This window comes from Callithrix jacchus, chromosome 10, assembly GCF_049354715.1.
Source record: "Callithrix jacchus isolate 240 chromosome 10, calJac240_pri, whole genome shotgun sequence".
In the NCBI taxonomy this organism is placed as follows: Eukaryota; Metazoa; Chordata; class Mammalia; order Primates; family Cebidae; genus Callithrix; species Callithrix jacchus.
Window position 1 is genome coordinate 68,719,377 of NC_133511.1, and position 24,467 is coordinate 68,743,843.

Here is a 24,467-nt window from a genome sequence, read left to right on the forward strand (position 1 = left end):
ACATAGTTCTGCCCTGACCTTGCAGTGTATTGCAAACACTTCAACAAGGTCATTTGAGTAACTAGAGAGGGAGTTACTACTACAGCACACTGCAGGGATGCCCAGCCTAGTCTAGCAGCATCAAGGAAGGCTTCCAGGAAGTAGTGATATCCAAATCGAAACCCAGTGGATAAATAGGAGTCAACCACATTTGGGTTTGTTTGATTTTGCTTGTTTTATGTGGGAGGGCAGGGAATGAAGTGGGCATTCTAGCCAGAGAGAACAGCTCTGAACCAAAAGATTAGAGTATGAAAACTGTAAAGAAAACCAAGACGAGGGGAAGGCAGGCTGGCGCGCTAGCGCCAAGAACCTGGCAGGCCAGCAAGAGCTTGGACTTGATCATGAGGGCAATAGAGAGCCATAGGAGGGTCTTAGAACAGTGGCCTCATCTGATCTCCCAATTCTGAGACCCCCTGGGCTCCTTGCAGAGGATGTATTGAGAGGGAGAAGAACACCTCACACACCAGAAGGGAGAATTTTTTGAAGCAGTTGATCTGTCAGGTCTCAATCTCTACAAGTTTAGACCTAAAAAGTCATTTGAGAAAAACAGAAAATAACAAGTGTTGACAAGGATGCGTTGAAATTGGAATACTGGTGCAATTGCTGGTGAGAGTGGAAAATGGAAAAGCCTCTATGGAAATCATTGCTCTATGGAAGCAATTCCTTGAAAAATAAAAAGAGAATTACTATATGATCCAGCAATTCCACTTCTGGGTGTATATCAAAAAGAATTGAAAGCAGATACAAATATCGTAAGCAGATGTGTATGTGTACACCCATGTTTACAGCAGTGTTATTCACAACCGCTAAAATGTGAAGGCAACCCACATGTCCATGGATGGATGGGTAGATAAGGAAAGGGGGTATATAAATGGAATGTAAGCCAAAAAGACAAACAGTGGGCTGGGCACAGAGGCTCACACCTGTAATCCCAGCACACTGGGAGGCTGAGACGGGAGGATCACTTGAGCCCAGAAGGTCAAGGCAGCAGTGAGCTATGATCCCACCACTGCACAGCAGCCTGGGTGACAGGGTAACACTACCTCACAAATAAATAAACAAACACTGTATGATTCCATGTATACGAGGTCCCTAGTCAAAGTAACAGAGACCACAGAGTGAGACCCCCATCTCTACAAAAGATTTAAAAATTAGTGAGGCATGGTAGTGTGCACAAGTAGTCCCAGCTACTCAGAAGGCTGAGGGGGGAGGATCGCTTGACCCCGGGAATTCAAAACTGCACCCTGATCTGGCAGCTACACTCCAGCTTAAGTGACAGAGTGAAAGTCTCTGTCTGAAAAAAACAAAAAAATCACAGAGACAGAAAGAAAAATGGTGGTTTGAAGGGAGGATGGGGAAATGAGAGGTTGTTTAATGGGTACAGACATTGGATTTTTACAGGATGCAAAGAGTTATGGAGATGGATTTATTAATACATAAATATGAATGTACTTAATACCACAGAACTATAGCTTAAAATGGCTACGATGGTAAATTTTAGGTAATGTGTATTTTACCACAATAAAAAAAATTTTTTTGAAAGAAGGTAATTTGAGAAACCTCGAAGAAATCCCCTGGCATGGAGTGGTTACAGAGATCGGGCATGGAGAGTCCTCTTGCGAAGCCCAAAACAGATGGTGGGGAGGGATTACCTGAGGAGAGATGCATTTCCCTCTGTCCTGACAAACTTGGGGAGAATTCCAGGAGTCCTTCTATTAAGCCCCAAGGACTTCAGCTGGAAACAAAGACACGCCCTTCCCTGCGGCTTCTCCTTGAGTCTTGGACTCCCCATCTGCAGGACCTGCCAAGATCGATGGAGAAGGCTGGGGGCTGAGTGGACTGAGCTGCCCGACTCAGCTCAGTAGCGGCGGAGGAGTTCTGTTTCGTTCTCCTGGCGAGGATTCTGAATGGGTCCTGCTGTGCGGGAGCACGAAGAGCTGGTGACCGAATCTGTGCAGGGATGTCTGTAGCCAAGTGCAGACTGAGTCTAGATGGTTTTCCTGGAGAAAAAAAGGGGGTCTCTGGAGGACAGGAGTAAGAGACTGAAGAACAATAAAGAGTCCATGGGGCGCGCTCCCTTCCTGACATCCATCACAAACACACCCTGTGCCCAAGGCCACGTGAGAGGGTCGCACACCACAGATGGAGTTGAGGGAACTGGGGGGAGGGAAAGGTGGGCGGGCCCTGAATGTGCAGGGTCGTGTGGGCCTCGGGACAAGTCAGGGTAGAGGGACCTGGCTCCCACAACTCTCCCCTTCCACAGCCCTTTGGGGGCTGCCCCCCAGAGCCTCCAGCACCATCGCTGGGCCCCCTCTGTCCTCCAGTGCTCACGTCTAAGCTCCCCAGAGGTGCTTTCTCTCCGCCTTCAGTCTCTGCTCCTGCGCTCGTAGCTGTCCCTGGCCCTGTCTCTCTGAGACTGTCCCTGGGCATGTGTCTGTCTCACGATTTCTGCCTCTGTTTTTCTCTCATCCCTCTCCTGTTCTCCGTAGCAATCCTGGTTGCCGTCCGTGTTTCATCCGACCCCTTCTGTTTCCTTGCCTGCCTCACACTTTTCTTGTCCCCCCCCCCCCCCCGTCCCTGTCTCCCCATGTCTCTCTCTTACCCTCATCTCCTGTCTCTGCCTTGTCCGCGCTCCATCCCGTCTCCCTCTGTGTACCAGTATCTCTTGCCCCTGTCTCCATCACTGTTTCTGTCCCAATCCCTCCTGGTCTCTGCCTCCTCTGTCTACCCACGTCCCCTCCCTGTCCCCATCCCAGGCTCCGTCTCTTCCCGGTCTCCATCCCTTTTCCTGGGCCGCCTCCGCAGTCTCCACGGGGTTGGGACCTCGCTAGGGGCGGGGTAGAGGGGCCGGATCGGAATAACTCGGTTATCAGAGCGAATTGAATTAACTTCTTCACACGAGCGCGGCCAGGCCTGCCTCGCCTCCCTTCCGCGGGGCCCCAGCTGGGGAGGCCGGGGAAAGGGGTCGGGACCCTCAGGCCTCGGACTCTCTGTAGGGTCCGAAGGTCTGGTCTGGGACAGGATAGGGACACCGGGGATAGGGTCCCGCGCATCCCCGCTCCATATACATAGAGCCCTAAACGGGCGGCGGGGACCCTTTGGGGTGGGGGTCGGGGCGGCTGAGGGCGGGTTCTGGGCCGCCCAGGCCCCGCCCCTCCCGAGCTCGCCCCGCCCCGCCCCCTCCGCGGGGTCCTGCGCGTTAAAAGGCGCGCGGACCCGGCCAGCTGCACTTGCGTTGCACCCGGGCGGAGTGCGGCCGCGACGGGGCGGGCGGACTCTCGGGCGCTCAGAGCTAGCCTCGGGTCCTTGGAGCCTGGCGCTCGAACCTCCCTTCCGACCTCCACCCGGACCCCGACCCCGACCCGGCCCGGCCCGGCCCCCGCCCCCGCCCCCCGGGCCGATGGACTACTCCTACCTCAATTCGTACGACTCGTGCGTGGCGGCCATGGAGGCGTCCGCCTACGGCGACTTTGGCGCCTGCAGCCAGCCCGGCGGCTTCCAATACAGCCCCCTGCGGCCCACCTTCCCCGCGGCAGGGCCGCCCTGCCCCGCACTCGGCTCTTCCAACTGCGCGCTTGGCGCCCTACGCGACCACCAGCCCGCGCCCTACTCGGCAGGTGAGCGCAGCCCATGCCCAGCTCTCCCTCCAATTCCTGCAGAATCCCCGGGCCCGCTTGCCAAATAAATGCGACTGTCCCCCTCAGCCGCCCCCATTCCTGCCTTGGCCAGACCCTCCAATGCCCCGAGAGACCCCCAGAATACTAGATTCCCCTCCGCAAGCATGAGCCTCGCCCTCTCATCTCTCCTGTTTTTCTCGTTGCCAAATCTCTGTCTTGTACCCTTCAGGTGAAGGAAATAGATCCCCATCCACCTCTGGGCCCCTAACAAGGCCTTCCCCTCCCCACCAGCAAAGACTGATCACTAAATCTCTACAAGCCCTGGATCTTTGAAAAAGGCTCCCAGCTCAGTCCTATCAACACGTATCACCCCAGCCCATCACCCCTGCCCCACAAGATGCATGACCCCCCAGCAAGGACCTCTGCAGGAAGCTGAGCTGCCCAGAGGGGAAGCTTCCTAGAGGCCTGGTGGCCGTCAGGCCCCTCCCGCCCTGTCTTGGACCCGTCCTGCCTGGGCCCGAGCTCTTCAGCAGCCACCAAAACCAGCTCTAGTAGCCCGCAATAAAGGGGCCCGGGTCATTAAACCACTTGTATTTTCCCATTTCCCTACAGACCCTCCCAGCTAGAGTCCTGCAGAACCCAGAAGCAGCTCCGGCATCCCCAAGATTTTGATCTAAGTCCCTGTCCAAACCTCACTGAACTTCTCAGTCATCCCATCCCTCTGATTTGAGTCCCAGCTTGCCCTATGGAATTTTCTTATTTCTTTTCCTCATGAGAAAACCACCGGGGACCCAAGTAGAAGACCGGGTGTGAGCCTGTAATCCCAGCACTTTGGGAGGCCAAGGCGGGTTGATCACTTGAGGTCAGGAGTTCGAGACTAGCCTGACCAACATGGTGAAACCCATCTATACTAAAAATACAAAAAAAAAAATTAGCCAGGCGTGATGGCCCACACTTTTAATCCCATCTACTTGGGAGGCTGAGGCAGGAGAATTGCTTGAAACCGGGAGGCAGAGGTTGCAACGGGCTGAGACTGTGCCATTGCACTCCAGCCTGAGCCACAGAATGAGACTCCATCTCAAAAAAAAAAAAAAAAAAAAAAAAAATCCTTAGGGTGGGGATTGTGGGGAGAGATACAAAAAATGAGAACCAGGGTGGGGAGATTGGGTATCCTGAACCATGAGGGCAGGAATTAGGGAGAGGGGAGACAGGCTCCAGAGATACAGGGTTTTGAGACCAGGGAAATGGGGATAAGCAGAGATGGGAGCAAAGGTGGAAGCACTGGAAATCCTAGGAGAAATGGGGACTCAGAGTTGGGGAGACAGATAAAAATCAGTTGATGGGACCAAGATAGATTAGAGATGAGGAAGATGGGGATACAAATGGGGTGCTGGAGGCAAGAACCAAGGGATATGGAGACCTAGAAAGATGGACAAAGATGGAGATTGGAGACCACTGATGAATATGATGATCTAAACCAGGGTTAGAGACAAGGAAGGGAAATACTGTTGGAGACACTGTCTGTGGGGCAGTGGAGACTGGGATGGGTATAGGAAGAGAGTTGGGGGCTGAGTGTTGGCTTTGGAGGAGAAGGGACATGGAGAAGGTGCCTGGGGAGGAAGAAGGGCAAAGAGAAGATGGAAGAAGTCTTCTAAAAGAGAAGAGTGGCCGAGAAGGGGAAAAATGAAGAGAGATTCAAATGGAGGAAGACAAGGAAAAGGAGAGGCAAACATCTAAGGGAGAATGGGGATCAGGGGTGTGGGGCAGGATTGAAGAAATGAGGCTTGGGAATGGGGAGAGGCGGATAGGCAGAGGGAGACAAATCTGTATACAGCTGAGAGCCGCTGGGAAGGTTGGTGGTAGGGCTGAATAGAGGGCCAGTGGGAGGGTCTCTGTTGCAGAGCCTTGGCCCAGAACTGGGTAGTGGGGAGACTGGCAATGGTGATGAGACCTGACAGACATCCAGGGCCGGGACTGGCCTGAAGTGAGGGAGCAGATGAGCTGACAGAAAGGAAGGGAGGGGCTGGAGCAAGGGGTTGAGTGGGGGTGCAGGGAACAGGGGGAGGTGGAGGGAACAGGGCATGGGAGGAGGGCGACCACAGTGGTGGGGGTCTTGGCTGGAGTATTATGGTTTCCCCTTGGCGGCTCTTGGGGCTCAAGTCTCCCTGATCTCCGTCTGCCTTTATCCCACCAGCTTCATTGAGTGATAGGGAGGACGCTTGGCCCCAGGCTGCCAGGACCTAGACCAGGGACCGGGCCAGGGACAGGGGAAATGTGCGATTCCCCCTGGAGCTGGGCACAAGGGGTTAAGCTCTGCCTCTCACTCCCCCATCCTCGTTGCCCTCCCTCCTGCACACACCCACAGTGCCCTACAAGTTCTTCCCAGAGCCATCTGGCCTGCACGAGAAGCGCAAGCAGCGGCGCATCCGCACCACGTTTACCAGCGCGCAGCTTAAGGAACTGGAACGCGTCTTCGCGGAGACTCACTACCCCGACATTTACACACGTGAAGAGCTGGCGCTCAAGATCGACCTCACTGAGGCTCGCGTGCAGGTGCGTGTATACACACGTGTGTGTTCGAGATTGTGTGCGCCTGGAAGGAGGTGTGGGAACTTAATGCCTGACACCTGGGGTGGGGGAAATCTAGGCAGATGCAGCCCGAAGGCAGGGCGCGGTCCTAGGGTGTTTGGGCAGCCTCAGGAGGCAGCAGGGCCGGGACTTGGAGACCCTTGGGAGACCTGATCTGTTTAGCTCCAGGCTGCCTCCACTCTGATTCAGGCTACCTCCGCTCTGTCTCCCTCCTAGGGCAGGACATTCCAAGTGATGCTTGAGCTAGGAGGGAGGAGTGGGAGCCCTAGGAGACCTCAAGGCGGAGCTGAGGAGGAGTGGGAGCTTGCCAGTTAGCACCCCTGGGGTTCCCTACCCCGGCGCTGCAGCTTTGAAAACCCGGAGCCCGGGAGGCTGAGGTTGTGGCAGGCGCAGGGCCAAAGAGAGCCGAGCTAGAGCAGTCTGTTTGTACAACTCTGTGTACAGATGTTCAGTTGGTACGCCTTGACTGGACGCCCTGAACAAAAGGTTTTTCTGGTGCCCTAAACTGCTCTCCACAGCCCTGGAACACTCCAGGAGGGAAATCCCAGAGCTTCCTAAAAGAAGAAATTGGGGGAAGAACTTAGGGTGAGGGGGACGACGGCAGGGTCCCCTCCAGGAGACCAAGAGTGCTGGGAGGCAGCGGAGTCCGCGGGTGAGTGGATCCCAAGGGCAAGAACCCAGGGATCTAGAGGCAGGAGCCAGAGGAGCGCGCAGAAGGCAGCGGGCTGTGAATGTACTGAAGGGCCGAAGGCCCCTCCAACTAGTAAGAACCCAGGCCGGGTTATTTCCAAACCAGGATCTCACTTGAGCCTTGCGGCCGTGGGCTGACCCCATGCGTTCTCCAGGCTGACTGGCCCCTGTGCCCGCAGGTCTGGTTCCAGAACCGCCGGGCCAAGTTCCGCAAACAGGAGCGCGCGGCCAGCGCCAAGGGCACTGCGGGCACGGCGGGCACCAAAAAGGGCGAGGCGCGCTGCTCCTCCGAGGACGACGACTCCAAGGAGTCCACGTGCAGCCCCACGCCCGACAGTACCGCGTCGCTGCCGCCGCCGCCTGCACCTGGCCTAGCCAGTCCGCGCCTGAGCCCCAGCCCACTGCCTGTCGCCCTGGGCTCCGGTCCGGGGCCTGGGCCAGGGCCACAGCCGCTCAAGGGCGCATTGTGGGCCGGCGTGACGGGCGGTGGGGGCGGCGGACCCGGCGCTGGCGCAGCCGAACTACTTAAGGCCTGGCAGCCGGAGTCGGGCCCCGGGCCCTTCTCCGGGGTTCTGTCCTCCTTTCACCGGAAGCCCGGCCCCGCATTGAAGACCAATCTCTTCTAGCTGCCGGCCTCTGGAGGCTCCTAGCCTGCCCCCAAAGACATCCCTGCCCCTCCAGGACCTGACAGCCCCTCCCATCCTGGCCACCCATCTGGAAGTTCCCATCCGTCCCCACTCTCTACTGTCTCACCCCTGGGTGTGTCCTCCCCAATTTTGGAGACCAAGTCAGGGCCACTCTCATCCTCACCCACCCTCTAGCTTGGCCTTCTTTGGAGGCGGGATCACATAAGGCCTGTCGGTAACACAGTGCCCTCAAAGTGAAGGTCCTCAAGAAGCGGCACAGCCCCCTTCCCTGGCTCTGAAGCGGCTGGGTCCCCCCTTACCTTGGTGATCACGAGAGTCCGCTGACTCACCCCTCAGGGCCGACTTCCCTGGCTCTGCAATGGCTGGGTTACTCCTTACTTTGGTGACCAGAAGAGCCCGCTGCCCCATGCTGCAGGCCCACCTGCCCTAACCCCACCCGTACAGAGGCTGGTGGTCGCCGGGATAATCAGTGGCCAGTGTCAGTTCTCCTGTATCCCCTCTCTTCCCTAGCCCATCTGGCACAGAGTGGACCTGTTAGAGGACTGGAGGGGCTGCCCAAGGAATGGGACAGAGGGGTTCCCTTTTTTCCAATTTTTTTGGTTGTCCTTTTTCTTTGAAAAACTTGTAATTTATTGAGGTGAGTTTCACTCAATCCAAATAAAATTTAATTTATTGACGACATCACACTGAAACCCTTTTGAGTGCCCAGGATGGGGACAGGCTGCCTGCAAGACCCTGTCCCAGGCTGAGACCCGCGAGGAACCTCCCTCCCTGCACCGCCCTGCATCCCCAGCACAGGGCAGCACAGACCAGGAGACAAAGAGAACTAAGCAAACTGGCACTTTATGGCTGAGATCCTGCCCCACCCCAACCAACCCCAATAATATTAAGGTGCCCTCCCTCCCCAAACCCACACAAAACAGCTTAAATAAACCCCAGCCCGGTTCTCGGGCTATTCCTTCATTTCCGGATGGACACCCACCCCCACCCCCAGCGGGAGAGGGGAAGTCCTAGCTGAGCTCCTCTCCTGTGGTTCAGGCCAGGTGGAGGGCCATAGAAACACCGGTAAAAGTGGGGGCCCAGACGTACCCAACTGGACTCCTGCAGGCACCCCTAGGGCTGGGAGGTGGGGTCCAGTAAAAGGACAGCACCAGAGTAACCAGGGTCCTCAGTAACCATGGCAACTGACCTGCCCTGAGCCTAAAAAGGCCACGGACAGGATGGCAACTGACCTGCCCTGAGCCTAAAAAGGCCACGGACAGGATGTCCTCATTAGGGCTCCAAATGATTGGGTAGTGGGGAATGCAGATCCCCAATAAATAGGCACCCCAATAATAGGCAAAGAGATACTGCCCTGACACTCATAACTTTCCAACCCTGGGGCCATAGCTGGGCCTTGGTAGCAGGGAGGGGCACTGAGTTCGCAGCTTTGTGGTGCCTCTGCTATCACTTGCTGAGCTGCAGGGTGTCCAGAAGGAGGCGCTTGTGAGCCGGGTCCTGCACCCCAGCCTCCTCCAGGTCCTCCTCGGTGATGTCACTGTGGGGTAAAAGAGGCTGGGAGGTGAGATGAGCTAGGGGGTCCTGAAGGCACCAGCTCCGCCCCCGGGGTCAGCCCCTCCCCCACCTGAGAAACTCCAGGTCGTCCCAGCCATTATGCACAAGGCCCTCCTCATAGCGCTCCAAGCCGATGGCCCGCAGCCAGGCGCCCATGCCCGCCTCGCCCAGCCCGCTGGCCCGCCCGCCCTGCGGGCATGGAGCCTAAGAAAACAGGGCGTATCAGGGGGAGCTCATTGCCCCCTATAGAAACACCTGCAGACAGTCACATTCTACCACATGGTCTGGGGAAAAGGAGGGAAGGGCTGGGCTGCTTCATGTGTCTCCCAACTTCCTGGTGCTCAGTTCAGGGTAGAGGGGACATCCTGAGTGCTGAATGGTGCAGTGAAATGGTACCAGTCTGTAGGCAAGCACAGTCCTCAGATACACCCAGCCAGCCACCCTGCTCCACACACCTCCTCTGCCAGGTCCTCCTGGATGCTCTCCCGGATGCGGGGTGGAGGGAAGCTGAGGGGCCGGCCATAGTCAGAGGGCAGTCCCCGGGGTGGCTGCAGTTCCAGAGGGCCTGGGAGGAGTGCTGACCGTGCAGGCCCAGCAGGGGCATAGTCCACCTCGCTCAGCGTCTTGGCCATCTGCAGCACCGAGCAGGACCGGTCATCCCCACTGGCCACTTCCCCTAGGAAAGTGCTGGATGGTGAGGGGCCTGGGGGCAGTGGGGGCCTTGGATGGGCCTTAGGAGGCGGTGGGCCACGGGCATCAGCCCCACCACGACCCCGGACCACTGGCCCTGGTAAAGGATCCAGGCTGGGGGGCAGGAAGATGGCTGAGTCTGGCAGTGGTGGAGGGGGAAAGTCTGGAGGGGGCAGAGTGCCTCCAGACTCCTCATCTGAAGAACTCCCCTCTCCCACACGAGGGGGTCGGTGGCGCCCAAGCTGTGGAGCAGGCACTGTGATGGCCACTTTGTTCTTGGTGGCAGGTGGGACAGGGGCCCTGGCAGGCGAGGGTGGCTCCGGGGGCAGCAGCTGGTGCGGGACCCCTTCAAGGACGTAGTAGGCAGGGTTATTGAAGCTGTTCTTGGGTGGGGGCGCTGCCAGCCCTTCTGGTTCAGGAGCTCCCTCTGGCTTCAACCTGAGTGTGGAAAAAGGATGACTAAGCCAGGACCCAGCAACCCAGGTCTAAGGCAGTGGGAGCAGTGGGAGAACTGGATGGGGGTCAGAAGGGCCCCTGGTCCTAGACTTTCCCATGACCTTAAGCACATCACCTGCCCTTAGCTTCTTCATCTCTAAAGTCAGGGAGAAGATAACCCTTGGAATAGATAACCCTACAGTCCTGCGCCTCACTTGCTAAGATTCTCAGAGCTTTCATAACTTTATATGTAACCGTGAAACCAGAGCTTAAATGGGTCAGAATAGAGGTGCCAGAAGACAGGGCAAGTAAACCCTCTAATGAGAGGCCAGGTTTGGAAAGCCTCTCAAGGCACCTGTGGTCAATCCACTGCAGAATCTTTCTCAGAGATTTACGTGGGTCTTACTCAAGCCTGGGAATAAAACCCCAGTGACTGACAACTGAAGATGAGTAAAAAGTACCAAACTGAACCTAGGAGTTTGTAAGTTTAAGCAACAATTGGATATAATTAGAAAGCAATCGTCACTTTCCCAAAGTGTAACACAGAGCACCAATTCCCCAGGACGGTAACAGTTATTATGTGGAAAATAAGCTTCCTGGCCCATTAAGTTTGGGAAACTATATTAAACAGAGTTGAAAAGAAGTTTCCTTCCTGTCCACATGCTCAGAGCTTTTGCTAATACTAATGTGCACTGGGAATGTCTAAGAAAAGAATCTAGAAAAAAGTATTTCCCAAACCCATTTGACCACAAACCCATTCCAAGTGGGGCCTCTTGCAGGACAGAGTTCCAAAGAAGGTACCCTGGGAAATCCCAGGCCAAGCCGTGTGCCTCCTCCAAATAGAAGGCTCAAGCTAGGTCTGTTTACGTGGACGGAACTGTCTTAAAAACAATTTCCAATTCCATTTTAAAAGGCGGAATTGAGAGGAAAGGCTGACTGTGCTCCTTTTGACTCAGAGCCACACCTAAGGGTGGTCTGGCTGGCCAAAGTAGCCACAGATGTAAGGGCACAGCACTTCTAACCACAGAGTGGCAGAGCACCCAAGCAGCTGATGATCCCCAGGCCACCCCTGAGATCCTGCAGGGGATAGTGATGGATAATTGGCTGGGGTGGGGTGACAGGTTTCTCCTCTCACCTGGGGGTCAAGGGCTCCTCCCGGGCAGCTGTTCGGGGTGGGGCTGGCGGCCTCCCAGTTGGTGGCGGTTTATCTGGCTCTTCAAATAACCTGGAGAGCGGGCAGGAGGCCTCTGTGAAAGCTGGCTTGCGGCTCCCTGACCTGCCAGGGATGTACAGGAGAGGGGAGATGAAGTGGGGCTGACTAGATGCCCCTAGGTACCCTTTCACATGACATTCAACACAGCCCTAGCTCACCTGGGCTCCTGGCTGCCTCGGGACACAGAGGGGACTTTGCTCTTTGCTCCTGCCTCATCCTTATCAATGCTGATCCACTCTGAGGGGGCAGGAAGGGAGACTCAGAGGAGACCTGGGCTCCTGGATCCCACAGACACCCACTGGGCCTGCTAGCCCTTTCCCAGCTATGCCTTGGAGCAGGACTATTCCCAGCTGTGGCTACAGAACTTCCAGGTATCCCAGATTCCAACATGCCCCCACAACCCTGGTCCTGCCCTCCTAGATCTGTTCACACCACCCTATCTCACGTCCCAGTGGAGTCCCCACCGTAGAGCCGCTCACGGGTGCCCAGGCGCTCCGTGGGCACCCGCACCTTCATGGAGCCTCGGATATTGCCTGTCTCCTCGCCGCGGTGGGACAGGAAGGTCAGGAACTGTTGGGCCGTGCTGCCAATCATGGACTTGAGTGCAACCACACACTCCCCTGAGGGGCAGATGGGACAGACCAGCAAATTACCAAGCCAATCTAGGGCCCTAGTCTGGCTTCCTCCTATTCCCGTCAGCACCCCTCAGCCCTCACCATAGGATTCATAGCCATCCATGGACTTGACTGTGAGCAGGAGGTGCTGGTCCTGCAGGTACTCGATATCAGCCAGAATTGGTTTGAGCTGGGAAGCAGGGAGGCCCAGTGAGGAACAAAGCCCAGCCACTTCCCCCTGCTCCTCCTGCACACTGCCACTGACACCACTCATTCCCCTCCCTCAGGTCATCTGTGCTCACTCATACTCAGCTCTTCAGGGAAGAGCCAAATCCTTAATGCAGAAGACACAGCCCTGGACGGGCCTTTTACAGCGCTTAGCATCACTGTAACTAATTTTCTATGTCCTCAGTAGGACATAGAAACACAGGACCTGACATTTAGCAAAAGCTCAAGAAGCATCTCCTGAATGAACAAACTGCAACAAGGTTCCACCTCCCAAAATAAAGCAAAGACCTTTATCCTCATTCATACACACACACACACACACACACACACACACACACACACACGCTCTGCTGGCCCCACACTCCCTCCCACGCAGGTTCCCCAGTAAATTATTCTGCACCCTTCTCTGTGCCCTCACCCATAAGCAGGGAACCTGCCCACAGCCTCACCGTGGGCAGCTGGCGTGAAGACCACTGCACTTTGAGGAAGTTAATGTTGTCACTGCTCTGGGCATCATTCTCAAAGCTCTTCTTGTATTCTGGGGTGAGGGTAGAAGACACCCAACTGAGTACCACCTCCCAGCTTCCCTTTCCCCTAAGTAGGGGGCTGACTGCTAGGGGCACCCTCTGGCCTCCCATCCTCCTTGGCCCACACCCAGCCCCTGCCCCGCCTCTGACCCTCCAGGCAGGTGGAGTAGAACTCAATGAAGAACTTGGTGCGGCTGGCTGTCTTCACAATGGCCTCGATGCTCTCAAACTCAATGTAGGCCTGGTCTGAAGTCTTTGAGAGCCCTGCAGGGAAAGGGAGGAGGGCTGAGAGGATCACAGGAGGAATGGGACAGAGGCAGGGCCCTGGGATTTGAAATTAGGGGCTCTGGCAGAACAGGAGGCAGGGCCAGGAGGGGCGTCCCCAGTCCCAAGTTGCCAATGGAGAAACTCCAGAGCCCAGACACTGGACCAGAGCAAAGAGACAACCCAAGGATAAAAGACCCATTGAAGAGGGTACTTGGGACCAGAATGCCTGTGGGATTACCCACCAACAACCTGCCACACCTTCAGGCATAGTCAGGGACACAGACGTGGCCCTAGGCAGACACAGATACACAGATACATGTATATTCACATATGCACACACATACTCATGGGCATACAACACTTGTGATGGCCCAGGTGCACAGACACCCTGACACATCACACCTTCAGCAACACTACTGCACTCACTGGTACACATCCACACACACTTATATAGTCAAACCTATGGTACATCCCAAAGCCACCACTGGTGCCCACCCAGATTATGCCACATCCACAAGCACATCTGGAACAGTCACCTTTCTTGGAGATGAACTGGGAGGTAACTCCAACCTCAAATGTCCCAAACACAGGGGAGTGGTCGCTGGAGACGATGTCATCAGTACAACCTGGGGAGTGGGGATAGGAATGGGGACTCAGGGGGAATAGTCCTGCCCTCTGCTCCGCCTTCCAAAGTTAAGGCAGAGTCCAGAGGGGTACCACCCCAGGTCTCCCATCACCCTGTCCAGGAAGCTCTGACCATAAGAATTGCAGATGACATGAGTTTCAGGGTAGGATTTCCACAGAATCCGATCACACCATGAGGGCACATTGGTCCGGACCTGGGGCAGAGGATGGCAGCATGGTTAGCACTGACAGCTAGGGGGCTGCTTGGCATGGACCCCACTTCAGAGTTGATGAGTCCCCACACTTCTATTACAAGGGGCCCCAGACCCACCTCCCTTCTTGGATCCTCACAATACCCAGGATCACCCAAAGTTCTCAGAGGGGCCATGGAGGCTAGAGTGGTAGCTGCAGAGGCCCACGCCCTTGACCCAAATTCTTGATTCGTCTCAGGCCTGGTGTCCCCCAAGGCCCATGCTGTTTTGGCTCACCCCCGTTGGTTTCTGCTTGTGCCAGGCATATGTGTCCCGGGAACCCCGCTCATAGCGGTAAGTGGGTGGGAAGGAGATCTCCTCCTCACCTAAGGAAAGCAGGGGACAGGTGGGGTTCAGGGCCCTGACACCCAGAGATACCACAAGCCTCCCAGCCCTCCGCTCCACCTGCCAGGCCCACACTCACTGAATCGAAGGAAGACCTTGTGCTTCTCCCGCTCCAGGTTGAGCTGGTCCACCCTGAGCAGGGGCTCAAACTCCTTCCTGCTGATGTAGTTCAGGATCTCCTGGGGTGGGGGACACAAAGGCTGGAAACTTTCCTCCTGAACCAGAGCCAGGGGTGATAGCCTATGTGGTCCTTAGCCTCCCTACAGCCAGGGCAGGGCCCTGCTCCCACCTGGATATCCATGTCCAGGCGGTAGTTGAGGTCCCCAAACCAGAAGAGGTGTGTGAAACGCAGAGAGATGTCAAAGGCACTGAGCTGCCGGTCACCCAGCGAGAGCAGCCGCAGGATGTCCAAGTAGTTCTGGTTCCTCCTGGGGTGCGGGGTGTGGGGTGGGGAGGAGTAGATCCCCAGGGTCAGGGCCAGAAGACAAGGATAGGCATAAAAGGAAGAAATCTTGGGAGTCAGGGATGGGGTAGGGATCCAGGTCCCTGGGGACAAGGTCAGGGTTGGGCTAAGAGAGGAGAGAATCTCTGGAGACAGGCCTACAGGAGGGTCATGGACTCAGATATGGGAGTGGGAACAGGCCTCAGGTGAACAGGAGGTGGGTGTAAAGAGACCACAGGAAAGGTGCCCCTCACCGAGCCGTCTTCTCACTTCCTGAGGTGAGGTGACAATTCACAAATCCAAATGAGGTTCCATTGAACATGAAGGAGACGCCCACAGCCCCCTTGTTCCCTGTTAAGGCAAGCAAGAGAGGAAGGCCCAGGTCACCCTTAGAGGGCTCCCAACTCTCCCTTCTGCCTCTCAAAGCCAAAATGAGAGGATCCTCCCGCTGAGCCCACCAGACACTTTGACATGGGTGGGCCCCTGCACATACCCACACCTTCCCTGGGGGTCCTCACTGGGCACACATGGTCTGTGTGGATGGCCTGAGTCTGTATGTATGTCTACAGGGGCCCCAAGGGTGAAGCTGAAAGGCCCTGCAGATTCTCAACAGAATCTATCCTGGGAGAGGACCAGACTGAAAATCAGGAGACCTGGGCACAATGCCTGGATCCACCACTTACTTGCTGTGTGACCTTGGACAGGGCACTCAACCACTCTGGGTTTGAGTTTTATCATCTGTGAAAAGTGAGTAATTATCCTAGTCTCACCTTCCCAGGTGACTGAGAGAGATTTCAAATATGAATATGCTTTTCAAAGTTCAAAGTACCCTATATATGGGGAAGCAAAGATCACCAAAAACAGGGGATCCTAGGCTGGAGAGGAAGGAGAAGCCATGGACAGAGGGACACGGCCACCCTTGGGCACCCACCAGCCCTGCTTACCCAGGGTGTTGGCGATGCCAGTCTTCACACTGGACGTACTGACATGGCTGATACGGTTCTCGTGCTCTGGCTTGACCAGCACTGCCACCTTGATGTTCCACAGTGACTGCATGGCAATCTGGGTGGAGAGTGCATGGTCACCACTGCCCTGCTGCACCCACTGCCTGCATTTCCCCCTGGACGATAAATAAACTTTTGTGTCCATCACAGGATAGGAAGGCTTGCCACCCCTCTTCCTGAGGGACTGGAGAGAAATGGTTCCTCTCGTGGCGTGAAGGACTCAGGTCAGATCTCCCAAAGGATATGCTCCGGGACCAGAGAAAAAGCCAGTGAGGCTGTGCTCCTAGGGCTGCCCATGAAATAGGATAGTTTGGAGGTGGCGTGTGAGGACAGGGGGCTGGACAAGATGACCCTCCTCACCGGGCGGTAATCCAGATCCGTAAGCTCCTTGAGGCCCCCGCGCAGTAGGTCCAGCCACTCGCGGTCGCCCACTGAGTTCTCCTGGGTCCCAAAGACATATATGTCATGGGGTATGGTCACTGTGACCTCATCCAGGGTCTTTCCCAGACCCTTCGATGTGAACCAGGATGTCACGTTTTTCGGAGGTGGTACACTTCCTGGAGGTGAAGGGGGTGAGGTGGGTCTGGAGGGGTTAGGCCCCTGCTCTGGGGCCATCCTTCTCTCCCACCCCAGCCCCAGCCCCAGCCCCAGCCCAAGCTTGTGCCTGACCCATGTTCCAGGTGCCTATGAAGACAGAGATCATGTCTGGCTCATCCTGCTTGGAGTGCTTGTTCTTCATGAGCTGCAGCAGCTGGCAGAAGGCCTCCCGCTTCTGGGGGAACAGTAGCCACTCAGGAGCAGGAAGGCATCCTGGAAACCCCCCCTCTACAGGGATACCCTGCTAGACAGCTCATGTCCATGAGGAGAGGGTCTGTCTGGTTCTCCACTGTATACCCACTGCTCAAGCATGTAACAGTGCTGTAAATGTTATCCACCCTCAGGCCACCCGTTCTCAACACTCTCACCTGTCAGACCTACCCCTGCCAGGAGGGATGGCATGCCTACATCATGTGTTCCTTCTGTTCCCATCCAATGGGAAGCACCCATGTGAGGACCCCAGCTGTCCCCAGTGGCCTGGCCCAGCCTGCTGCTCACCCGGGCACTGACAAAGATGAAGTCCTTGCGCTGAGTCCGGTCCTTCTCCTTTTCAAACACAACACCCAGCTTGTTCTGGACACGCTGGGACTTAATGAGCTGGCGGACTAGGGCATGGAGGACAGGTCACATGGGCCTGTGCCCCTAGGCCGGGGGCTCCCCCCTGCTCACCCCTCCCAGGTCTGGCCCTGGCTCACTGCGGTCATGCGTGAAAGTGGTCCAGTCCTCCTGGGAGTCCCGCTGTCTCCGCAGCAGCACTAGCCGCCCACCCTCCACATCCACGCTCAGCGTGAACTTCTGCGACTTCCCGATCTTGGTCAGGTCACCCAGGGTCACATCTAGTTTCACCTGCAAGCCAGGTGGGAAGCTGCTGACAAGACCTTGGGGCAGGCAGCACCCCAGTCCCCTCCAACCGCCCTTTGCCCCATGAGGCCCCACTGCCATGTACCTCAAAGGCCTGCACAGGGATGGTCTTGGCCTTACGTGTGGATGGCTGCAGAGCCGGGGGTGCTGTGGAGCTCATGTCCTGTAGGGCCTTCAGGGCCTGGAGGGAACAAGGGCAGCGTGAAGTCAAGGGACACCCTGACTGAAGCCTGGGGCAGGGAGGGACACAACTGATGCTGGGGCCAATGTTAAGTTGTAGACTCAAGGTTGAGATCAGTGCTAAGCTAATGACAGTGGCCAGTGAATCGGCAGACAAGGGTCAGAGGTCATGCCACCTTCTTCTGGATGCCTGACAGGAAGTCCTTTAGCACTGACAGCTTCAGCACCAGGCTCTCTAGTTCCTGCTCCCCTGTCTGTGGCAGGTTCTGGTAGGGGGAGAAAGAACTAGGCTTGTATAACAGTCACCTAAGCAGAGCCTCCCAGGCAGCTCCAGAACATGAGCCCACCTCCCAGGGGTCTCCCTACAATCCCACCTGCTGCTGCAAAAGGCGCGTCACCATGGGGGAGCTCTGCTGGTCAAACACCTTGGACAGGATCTCCAGGCCTGACAGGACCTTGTCCACCTCACTAGGGGAGACATCAGGTCAGAAGAATTCCCACCCAGACCTAAGTACAGGGAAGGGGGCGCTGGGTGTAGCCTCCACCTCACCACAAGGATAAAGGGTACCAGGTGAGGAAGGTCAGCAAGCAGTGGCTAGTTGACTGTTCAGGGTCAGAGGTTAGGGCACCTATACAGCCAGGGAGCAGGCAAGCACAGGTCAGAAGTAAGGGTAATGCATGGGGCTGGATGTCCCAGATACCTGTGTAGCCTCCGACATGAGGTGGCGAGGGTACGGGTGAGGTGGGGCAAGTGGCTGGCTCCACCCCGCACAGCCTCCAGGTCCAGCCCGTAGCTGCCTTTCAGGTACTCGTGTGAGACGGTGCTTAGCCCATTGGGAGCACTTTGGGAAGGGGTAAAGAAGTCAGTGGAGGTCCTGCTGTCCTGTCCCAGCACCCCTGCCCCATCCCTAGAAGAGACAGTATTTGTGGCAACCAGGGCGGGATGAATCAGGGTGGTGTGGGGGTCCTTGGTGAGGGCTTAGAAGGCCTCTCCACCTTTAGTAGGAAAACAGTTCTCAGAGGAGAAAGGATCTCCTGCTCAGTGGATAGGGTAGGGGTCTCACCTCTCAGCAGCTGGAGTTGTGGGAGTCTCAGGGGTTGGCAGGGGACTGCTGGGCCCAGTGTGGGCAGAAATGCTGGTAGAGCCAGAGCGCGGGGGCAGCGGGGGCTTCTCGTCCTCCCCATCTGTGGGCAGGGGTCAGTGGGCAGCTGTCTGGGCCTCCCACACACGGTGGAGTAGGAGGCATAATGCAGCTGTAAAGTGACTTTATGGAAAGAGGGATAAAGGGCGCCAGCATCATGACCACAGGCAAGGGGGCTACAGGAGAGGTAGGGTTGAGAATCGGGGATGGGAAGAGGCAGGGAGAACCAAGGGACAGGGGCAGGGAGGGGACCCACACATTAGTACCTGAGGCATCCCGGTCATCTGGAGGGTCCGGTTCCCGCTCCCCCTCTACAGGAAGCAGCAGGGCACATACAAGGCCCTGGTTAGGCTGGGCATACAGGCCAATGAGCTCACCCAGGGTCTGGAAGCGGCGCACAGGCACACCCTGCGAGGTCTGTGGGCCAGCAAAGGTGGGAGGAAGGGTCAGCCAGCTGGTCCCAAACCCTAAGCTGGATCAAGGTCAGGGGTCAGGGGTCCAAGGTCCTACCTGCACAGCCAAGAAATCTTCTCCATCAGGCAGAATTCGATATGTGTGCACATGCTTCTGATACCTACACCAAGGCAGGGCCAGAATCTGTCACCCCCAGGCTGGGGTCTAAGACCCAAAGCACCCCTTCTTCCTGCCAGCAAGCTCAGCATCCCAATGCCCTCAGCTTGGTTTCCCTAAACCCACCTGCCCAGACTGCACAGGGTTAATGATGGGCTGGTCCACTTCCACCCTCCTAGTGTTGCCAATAAGGGCAGGAATGACCAGAACACCCCCCTCTCCCCACCAGACCTACAGACTCCACACCCACCACAGGGCAGGGCCCAGGAAGCAACAGGCAGCTCTTTTGTAGCCTCCACAGCTGTCTAAACAGCCCCTCTGGGCTGTGGTACCAGTCTGGGCCCCCCGCCAGAGTGAGTCTTCAGAAGCCTGGTTAGCCTGTACAACCTGTGGTTGTACACACAGGTAACATGCTAATATGTGTGTGCCTCCTGTGTTTATGCTGCTGTCTGGCTCTGCCGGAGTCAGGTATGTCTAGGGTAGTTCTGTCAAGGAGTGTGGGGGCATCACCCTAGGCTTTCCCACCGAAGAAGGCCCCCATGGGAGACCTGGGCCTCTAGGAGCCCCAAGCCAAGGAGGGGCAAGAGGGGTGCTGACAGACGGCAGCCACAGCAGAACAGGTGACAGCTGAGCCAGGTGCATACTCAGTGGGGGAAGATCCTCTGCCTCCACACCTCAGGGCGTGTTTCCCCCCAGGAGTTACCCAGGAGGAGTCACTCTCCGTGTTGGGCAGGAGGGAGGTAAGGACCCCCCAACACCATGGCCCCCTCAGGGGCTCTCCTGTCTGCTTATGCTGGGTGTCTGCCTGTGACCGGGTGTTCCTTGGTAGACTGTTATAAACACTGTCTGTGTTTATTGCAATAGCATACCATTGACTGAATCCTATCTGTGACAGGCTGGGTACCCAGTGTCCTATAGATCTTATTTAATTCTCACATTTTTAAGTAGACATTATTATCCCCATTTTCCAGCTAAGGAAACAGGCCCAAAGAGGGAAAGTGATTTGCCTAAGGTCACAGGGTAAGTGAAAGGTCAAGTTGGGATTTTAAACCATGGCAGAAGCCAGAGCGGTATCCTGGCCTACTGGTCAGATTGCCTGTGCCTGCTGGGGCAGGGGCGTGTCTTGCATGTTATCCATGAGCACCTGCAATGTATACAGGTAAGCAAGTGTGTGTGTATTAAGCAAATCTAAGATATTGCCCTCATCTGATTGCCGACATTTGATCCTTACTCCCAGGCTCTTGAAATTCAGGGAGGAGCCAGTCAGCTGGCAAACCTGAATCCCCCACTCACAGTGAGACCCCCTCACCCCATTCACAGCCTCCCCTGGCAGTGGGGCCAGGATTCTCCCCCTACTGGGACAATAATGTTCCTCACCCAGACAGGCCCCAGCTGTCCCCCTCCCACTCAACAGCTGACCCAGCACCTGCCTCCCTCCCCAGCCTAATTAGGGGGTATGCCTCAGAGGGGGCTGGGAGGCAGGACTAGGAGATATCCATCTGCCTGGTCTGTCCCTCCTTAGTCTCCCCCTACTGGGCCTCAGACTTGAGGCATAAGCTGAGACTTATAGGGCCCCTTCCCTACTGGGTCAACTGCCTAGGCGAGAGTTTTTCAGCCTCCATACCACTGACATTTTGGATTGCAGTTCTTTGTTTTGAGGGACTGTCTTGTGTACTGTAGAATGTTTAGCAGTATCCCTGGCTTCTACCCACTAGATGTCAATAGCATCATCCCAGTTGTGACAATTAAAAATGACCCCCGGCTGGGCAAGGTGGCTCACACCTGTAATCCTAGCACTTTGGGAGGCCAAGGTGGGTGGATCACTTGAGATCAGGAGTTCAAGACCAGCCTGGCCAATATGGTGAAACACCATCTCTACTAAAAATACAAAAATCAGCTGGGCTTGATGGTGAGCGCCTGTAATCCCAACTACTCGCCAGGCTGAGGCAGAAGAACCGTTTGAACCCAGAAGTCGGAGGTTGCAGTGAGCCATGATCATGATACTGTACTCCAGCCTGAGCAACACAGTGAGACTGTCTCAAAAAAAAAAAAAAAATCTCCCCTGGTCTAGGCTAACGTGCCCCCTAACCAAAGATGTCAGGAGAACAAAGGGGTAAGGAACCGACATTGGGAGAGGAGTTTGGGAGGGAGTTCACAGGGCTACGAAAGATCTAAATAACTAGGTCTAAATAAAGCAGCCCCCCTCCAGATTCCCACTCACTACTCCCACTGAGAGGCCCATAGAAGCCAACTCAGTGTCAGACTCCAAGGCAGGGGGTACAGGACAGGGAGAAGACTGCAAAACCGTAAGTGCTAACTCACCCCGGCACCACTACCACACTTGGCTGACAGGCACCACTACCACACTTGGCTGACAGGCACAGCCGCAGGACCCAGCCACTCTGACAAGCGCCAAGTCTAGCTCTGCTCTCAGCACTCGTAGCTCAGGGGGCTAGGACAGCCAGGTAACCAGGGCTCAAGCCCTCACTCATTGGTTCATAAATAATGGCAAGGTTCCATACAGCCTCAGCCCCTGCTTCCCCAAGCCTTCCTCTCTACACCACCCACCACCACCCCCACCAGCCATACACAGCCAGACAGAACCCCAGAGCACACAAAGGAGCCCTAAGGAAGCTGCCGGGAATCCCACACATCCCGTCAGTCCCTCTACCCCGACTCCCTCTCCTGCTCACCACTCAGTCCCTATCCAAACCGGACTGCACATAAGGTGGAAGACACATCCTCTCCCCTGCTCCCTGGAGGATGCCTGAAGGGGTCTGCCGGGGAATGCCCGAATTTTTCGTCCATCACAGCCACACTGGGCCGCAGAACCCCACATCCTCTGCCCTCAAGGCTCCTGAAAGTGCCCCAAGGCACACAGCAGGAAGTGCTCCTGCATCCTTCCTCAGACCCAGGAGAAAGCCAAGGCCCCTACTCTGGCGGTTGGAGGCGGGTCTGGCATCCCACCAGCCCAGGCACCCTGACCCGGGCCCTCCCCGCACTCCCGGTCTCCTCCAGCCCGAAAGGAGCCCCCGCCCCACTCACAGGACGCAGAGCGCGAAGGCCCCCGCCACGCTCTCGCTGTCTCGGACCAGGAAGCTGCCATCTCGGCCTGCCCGGGCCAGCAGCTCCTCCGCGGCCGCGCGGCTCAGGTCGCGGTGGTACCAGGCGGGGGCCTGGCTGCCCAGCGCGCCCCCCGGCGCTACGCCCCCCGGGCCCGGCACCCCGCAGGCCGAGGCCATGGCCCGCGCAGGGCTCAGCGCTGCCCGGGCCCGCCGCCCCGCGCCATCCGCCCCGGGACGCTAGGGGCTGAGGCTGGGGCTGGGGCCGGGCCCGGGACGCGGGGCCCGAGCCTTAGGATCCGTGGGCTCGACAGAGTCGAGGGTCGGGACTCCGCGCTCCGCGGCGCAGGCCGCCTGGTTCGCCGTGCAGCCGCTGCTGCTTGCAGCGCCGGCCTCAACTTGAAGAGAAAGAAAGTTTGTTCAGAGGCGGCGGGGGAGGGGCGGGAGCGGAGTGCAGAGCCGGCGGCCGCCCCCTCCCCCTCCGCTCCGCCCGCAGCCCTGGATGCCCCTGCCCCCAGCCTCCTCCAGCGGGGACGGTGCACCCACCTTCCCGCTAGGCCTGGGATCTCCCAGACCCCACGATGATCCTGCCTCCATCACTCACCCGAAGAGATCCAGTCCCCAAACCCCCATCAAAATCCAAGTCCTCCCATCCTGGTCCCGACACTTCGGGATCCAGGCACCCCCCGGAAAATTCAGCGCTCTTCAGTTCTCCCAGTGATATGACCCCTATGCCCCATAAAGGTCTGATTCCACTCCACGGCTTTTTCTCTCGGCCCCAGTACAGCTTGGCTGCATCGAGTTCCCCAAACCTGCGAAGGATCCAGGATGACCCCTCCGAATCCTCTTCCCTCCACCTATGCGGGCAAGACCCCCCAACTCCCAAGAAATGCAGCCCCCTAACTCCGCGGGGTCCGGACTCCGGCAAATCCCACGGGGAGATCCCCTCCATGGTGATCCGCTCCCCTAGAAGAGGTGCGACGTCCTCGAGCCCCTCACGCAGTCCCTCCCAGCCCGGTAGAGCCCTTCCCCCTCTCGGCCAAGTTCCCCAGCACCACCCCCGACACCCGCAGGCCGAGCCTCGGCGGGGTTCAGCAGTCCGAGGTCAGGAAGCTCCCCTGGCCCGTTTAGGAGAAAGTTCCCTTACGGGATCCCGGCCGCCGCACGCAGACCCCCACCTCCCGGGCTGCTCCGGCGCCCCCTTCCCCGGACAACGTCCCTGAGCTCCCGGCGGCCACTTAAGATGGCCATCCGCGCGCGCCCCCGCCCTCCGCGCCGCCCGCCCCGCCCCGCGCCGCCCCAGGGACCCGGGGAAAGCACCGCGCACCGCCTCACCCCGCCCCGCGCCTCGGTCCCAGAGCCGCTGGCCCGCCGGGTAACCTGGGGCAATTCGCGGCGCGGGGCTGAGCCTCGGCTTCCCGCTCTGGGAAATGGGGATCCTGTGGCGGGGGCCGCCTCTGAGGGCCGGGCTTGTACCGCGCTCGGCACCCGGCCTGGCGCCCCGCCCGCGCTCCCGAAAGGCGGCTATTTTTATTATTAATTAAGGAGGAACGAAGGTGACAGCTGTGTAAACTGTAAAGAGCGGCTGCGGGACAAACGGGTATTATTAGCACTCGCCCCCGCCCCAGCAGCTCCCTCCGAGTCAGCAAACTTGCGCCTCAACGGGCCGGACGCCCAGCGGGGAGCTCCCTGACTGGTTCTGCTCCGAGGCCCTCCGACCCCCTCCCCTCCCGCCAGGGGCGGAAGGGGGACTCGGCCGCCGGAAAGGGGGTGGAGTCCAAGAAATGGTCTGGCCCGCCCCCTCCCAAAAAAAAAAGACCTAGCCGGTGGCGGCGTCTCCGGGGAGTCGTCTTCCTGCCCCGCCCCTCCGTCCCCTGGCTCCTTAAAGGCGCAGGCCTCCAGCCCGGCGCCCGCCGCCGCCAACTTACGGGCGGCCTTGGGAGGTTCCCTTTAACCTGGGAGATAACTTTCAGTTTGCTATGCTGAACCTGTTGACGGAGTCCGGGTCAGTCCGGCGAGCTCCTTCCTCTATTTCAAATATGCATTGATTTAACCCAGCTGGAACAGAGCCTGGAACGTAGAAGGGCCTCGATGGGACCTTCCACACTAGATAAATATAATAATTAATAGATCTACCCAACCACCCAACGGTGCCTCCAGAACCCAGTAACTCAGCCTACAATCTGTGCCATCTTCCTCATCAGTCACATTCTAGTATAAGAAAAGATGAGCCTGGTGTGAGGGGAATCCTTGGTAGTGGGGGAGAGACCTGGACTAGG

At 57.3% G+C, this 24,467-nt stretch overlaps 2 protein-coding genes across 5 annotated transcripts; one reads left to right on the forward strand and one right to left on the reverse strand.

The window, feature by feature from the left end:
* Positions 1 to 3,267: 3,267 nt before the first annotated feature.
* Positions 3,268 to 8,274, forward strand: PHOX2A (paired like homeobox 2A). Its single transcript, XM_009007493.4, has 3 exons — positions 3,268 to 3,656; positions 6,022 to 6,209; positions 7,115 to 8,274. The coding sequence occupies exons 1-3, from the start codon at positions 3,440 to 3,442 to the stop codon at positions 7,559 to 7,561; spliced, it is 852 nt and encodes a 283-aa protein (XP_009005741.2). The 5' UTR covers positions 3,268 to 3,439; the 3' UTR covers positions 7,562 to 8,274.
* INPPL1 (inositol polyphosphate phosphatase like 1) lies at positions 8,235 to 23,443 on the reverse strand. Of its 4 annotated transcripts, none has more exons than XM_035265522.3 (29): positions 23,336 to 23,443; positions 22,172 to 22,586; positions 19,067 to 19,130; positions 18,823 to 18,973; positions 18,479 to 18,599; positions 18,116 to 18,256; positions 17,789 to 17,882; positions 17,591 to 17,680; positions 17,320 to 17,415; positions 17,069 to 17,219; positions 16,872 to 16,978; positions 16,446 to 16,548; positions 16,137 to 16,333; positions 15,717 to 15,834; positions 15,027 to 15,123; positions 14,620 to 14,758; positions 14,410 to 14,509; positions 14,223 to 14,311; positions 13,868 to 13,949; positions 13,647 to 13,736; positions 12,994 to 13,107; positions 12,766 to 12,854; positions 12,191 to 12,278; positions 11,939 to 12,094; positions 11,633 to 11,711; positions 11,397 to 11,486; positions 9,592 to 10,264; positions 9,207 to 9,340; positions 8,235 to 9,119 (listed from the first exon to the last, which is right to left on the reverse strand). In XM_035265522.3, the coding sequence occupies exons 2-29, from the start codon at positions 22,366 to 22,368 to the stop codon at positions 9,029 to 9,031; spliced, it is 3,741 nt and encodes a 1,246-aa protein (XP_035121413.1). In that variant the 5' UTR covers positions 22,369 to 22,586; positions 23,336 to 23,443; the 3' UTR covers positions 8,235 to 9,028. The 4 variants fall into 4 exon arrangements, with proteins under 4 accessions (XP_035121413.1, XP_035121409.1, XP_054097926.1 ...); XM_035265518.3 differs by having other exon boundaries at positions 11,397 to 11,537; XM_054241951.2 differs by lacking the exon at positions 17,591 to 17,680 and having other exon boundaries at positions 11,397 to 11,537.
* Positions 23,444 to 24,467: the final 1,024 nt, after the last annotated feature.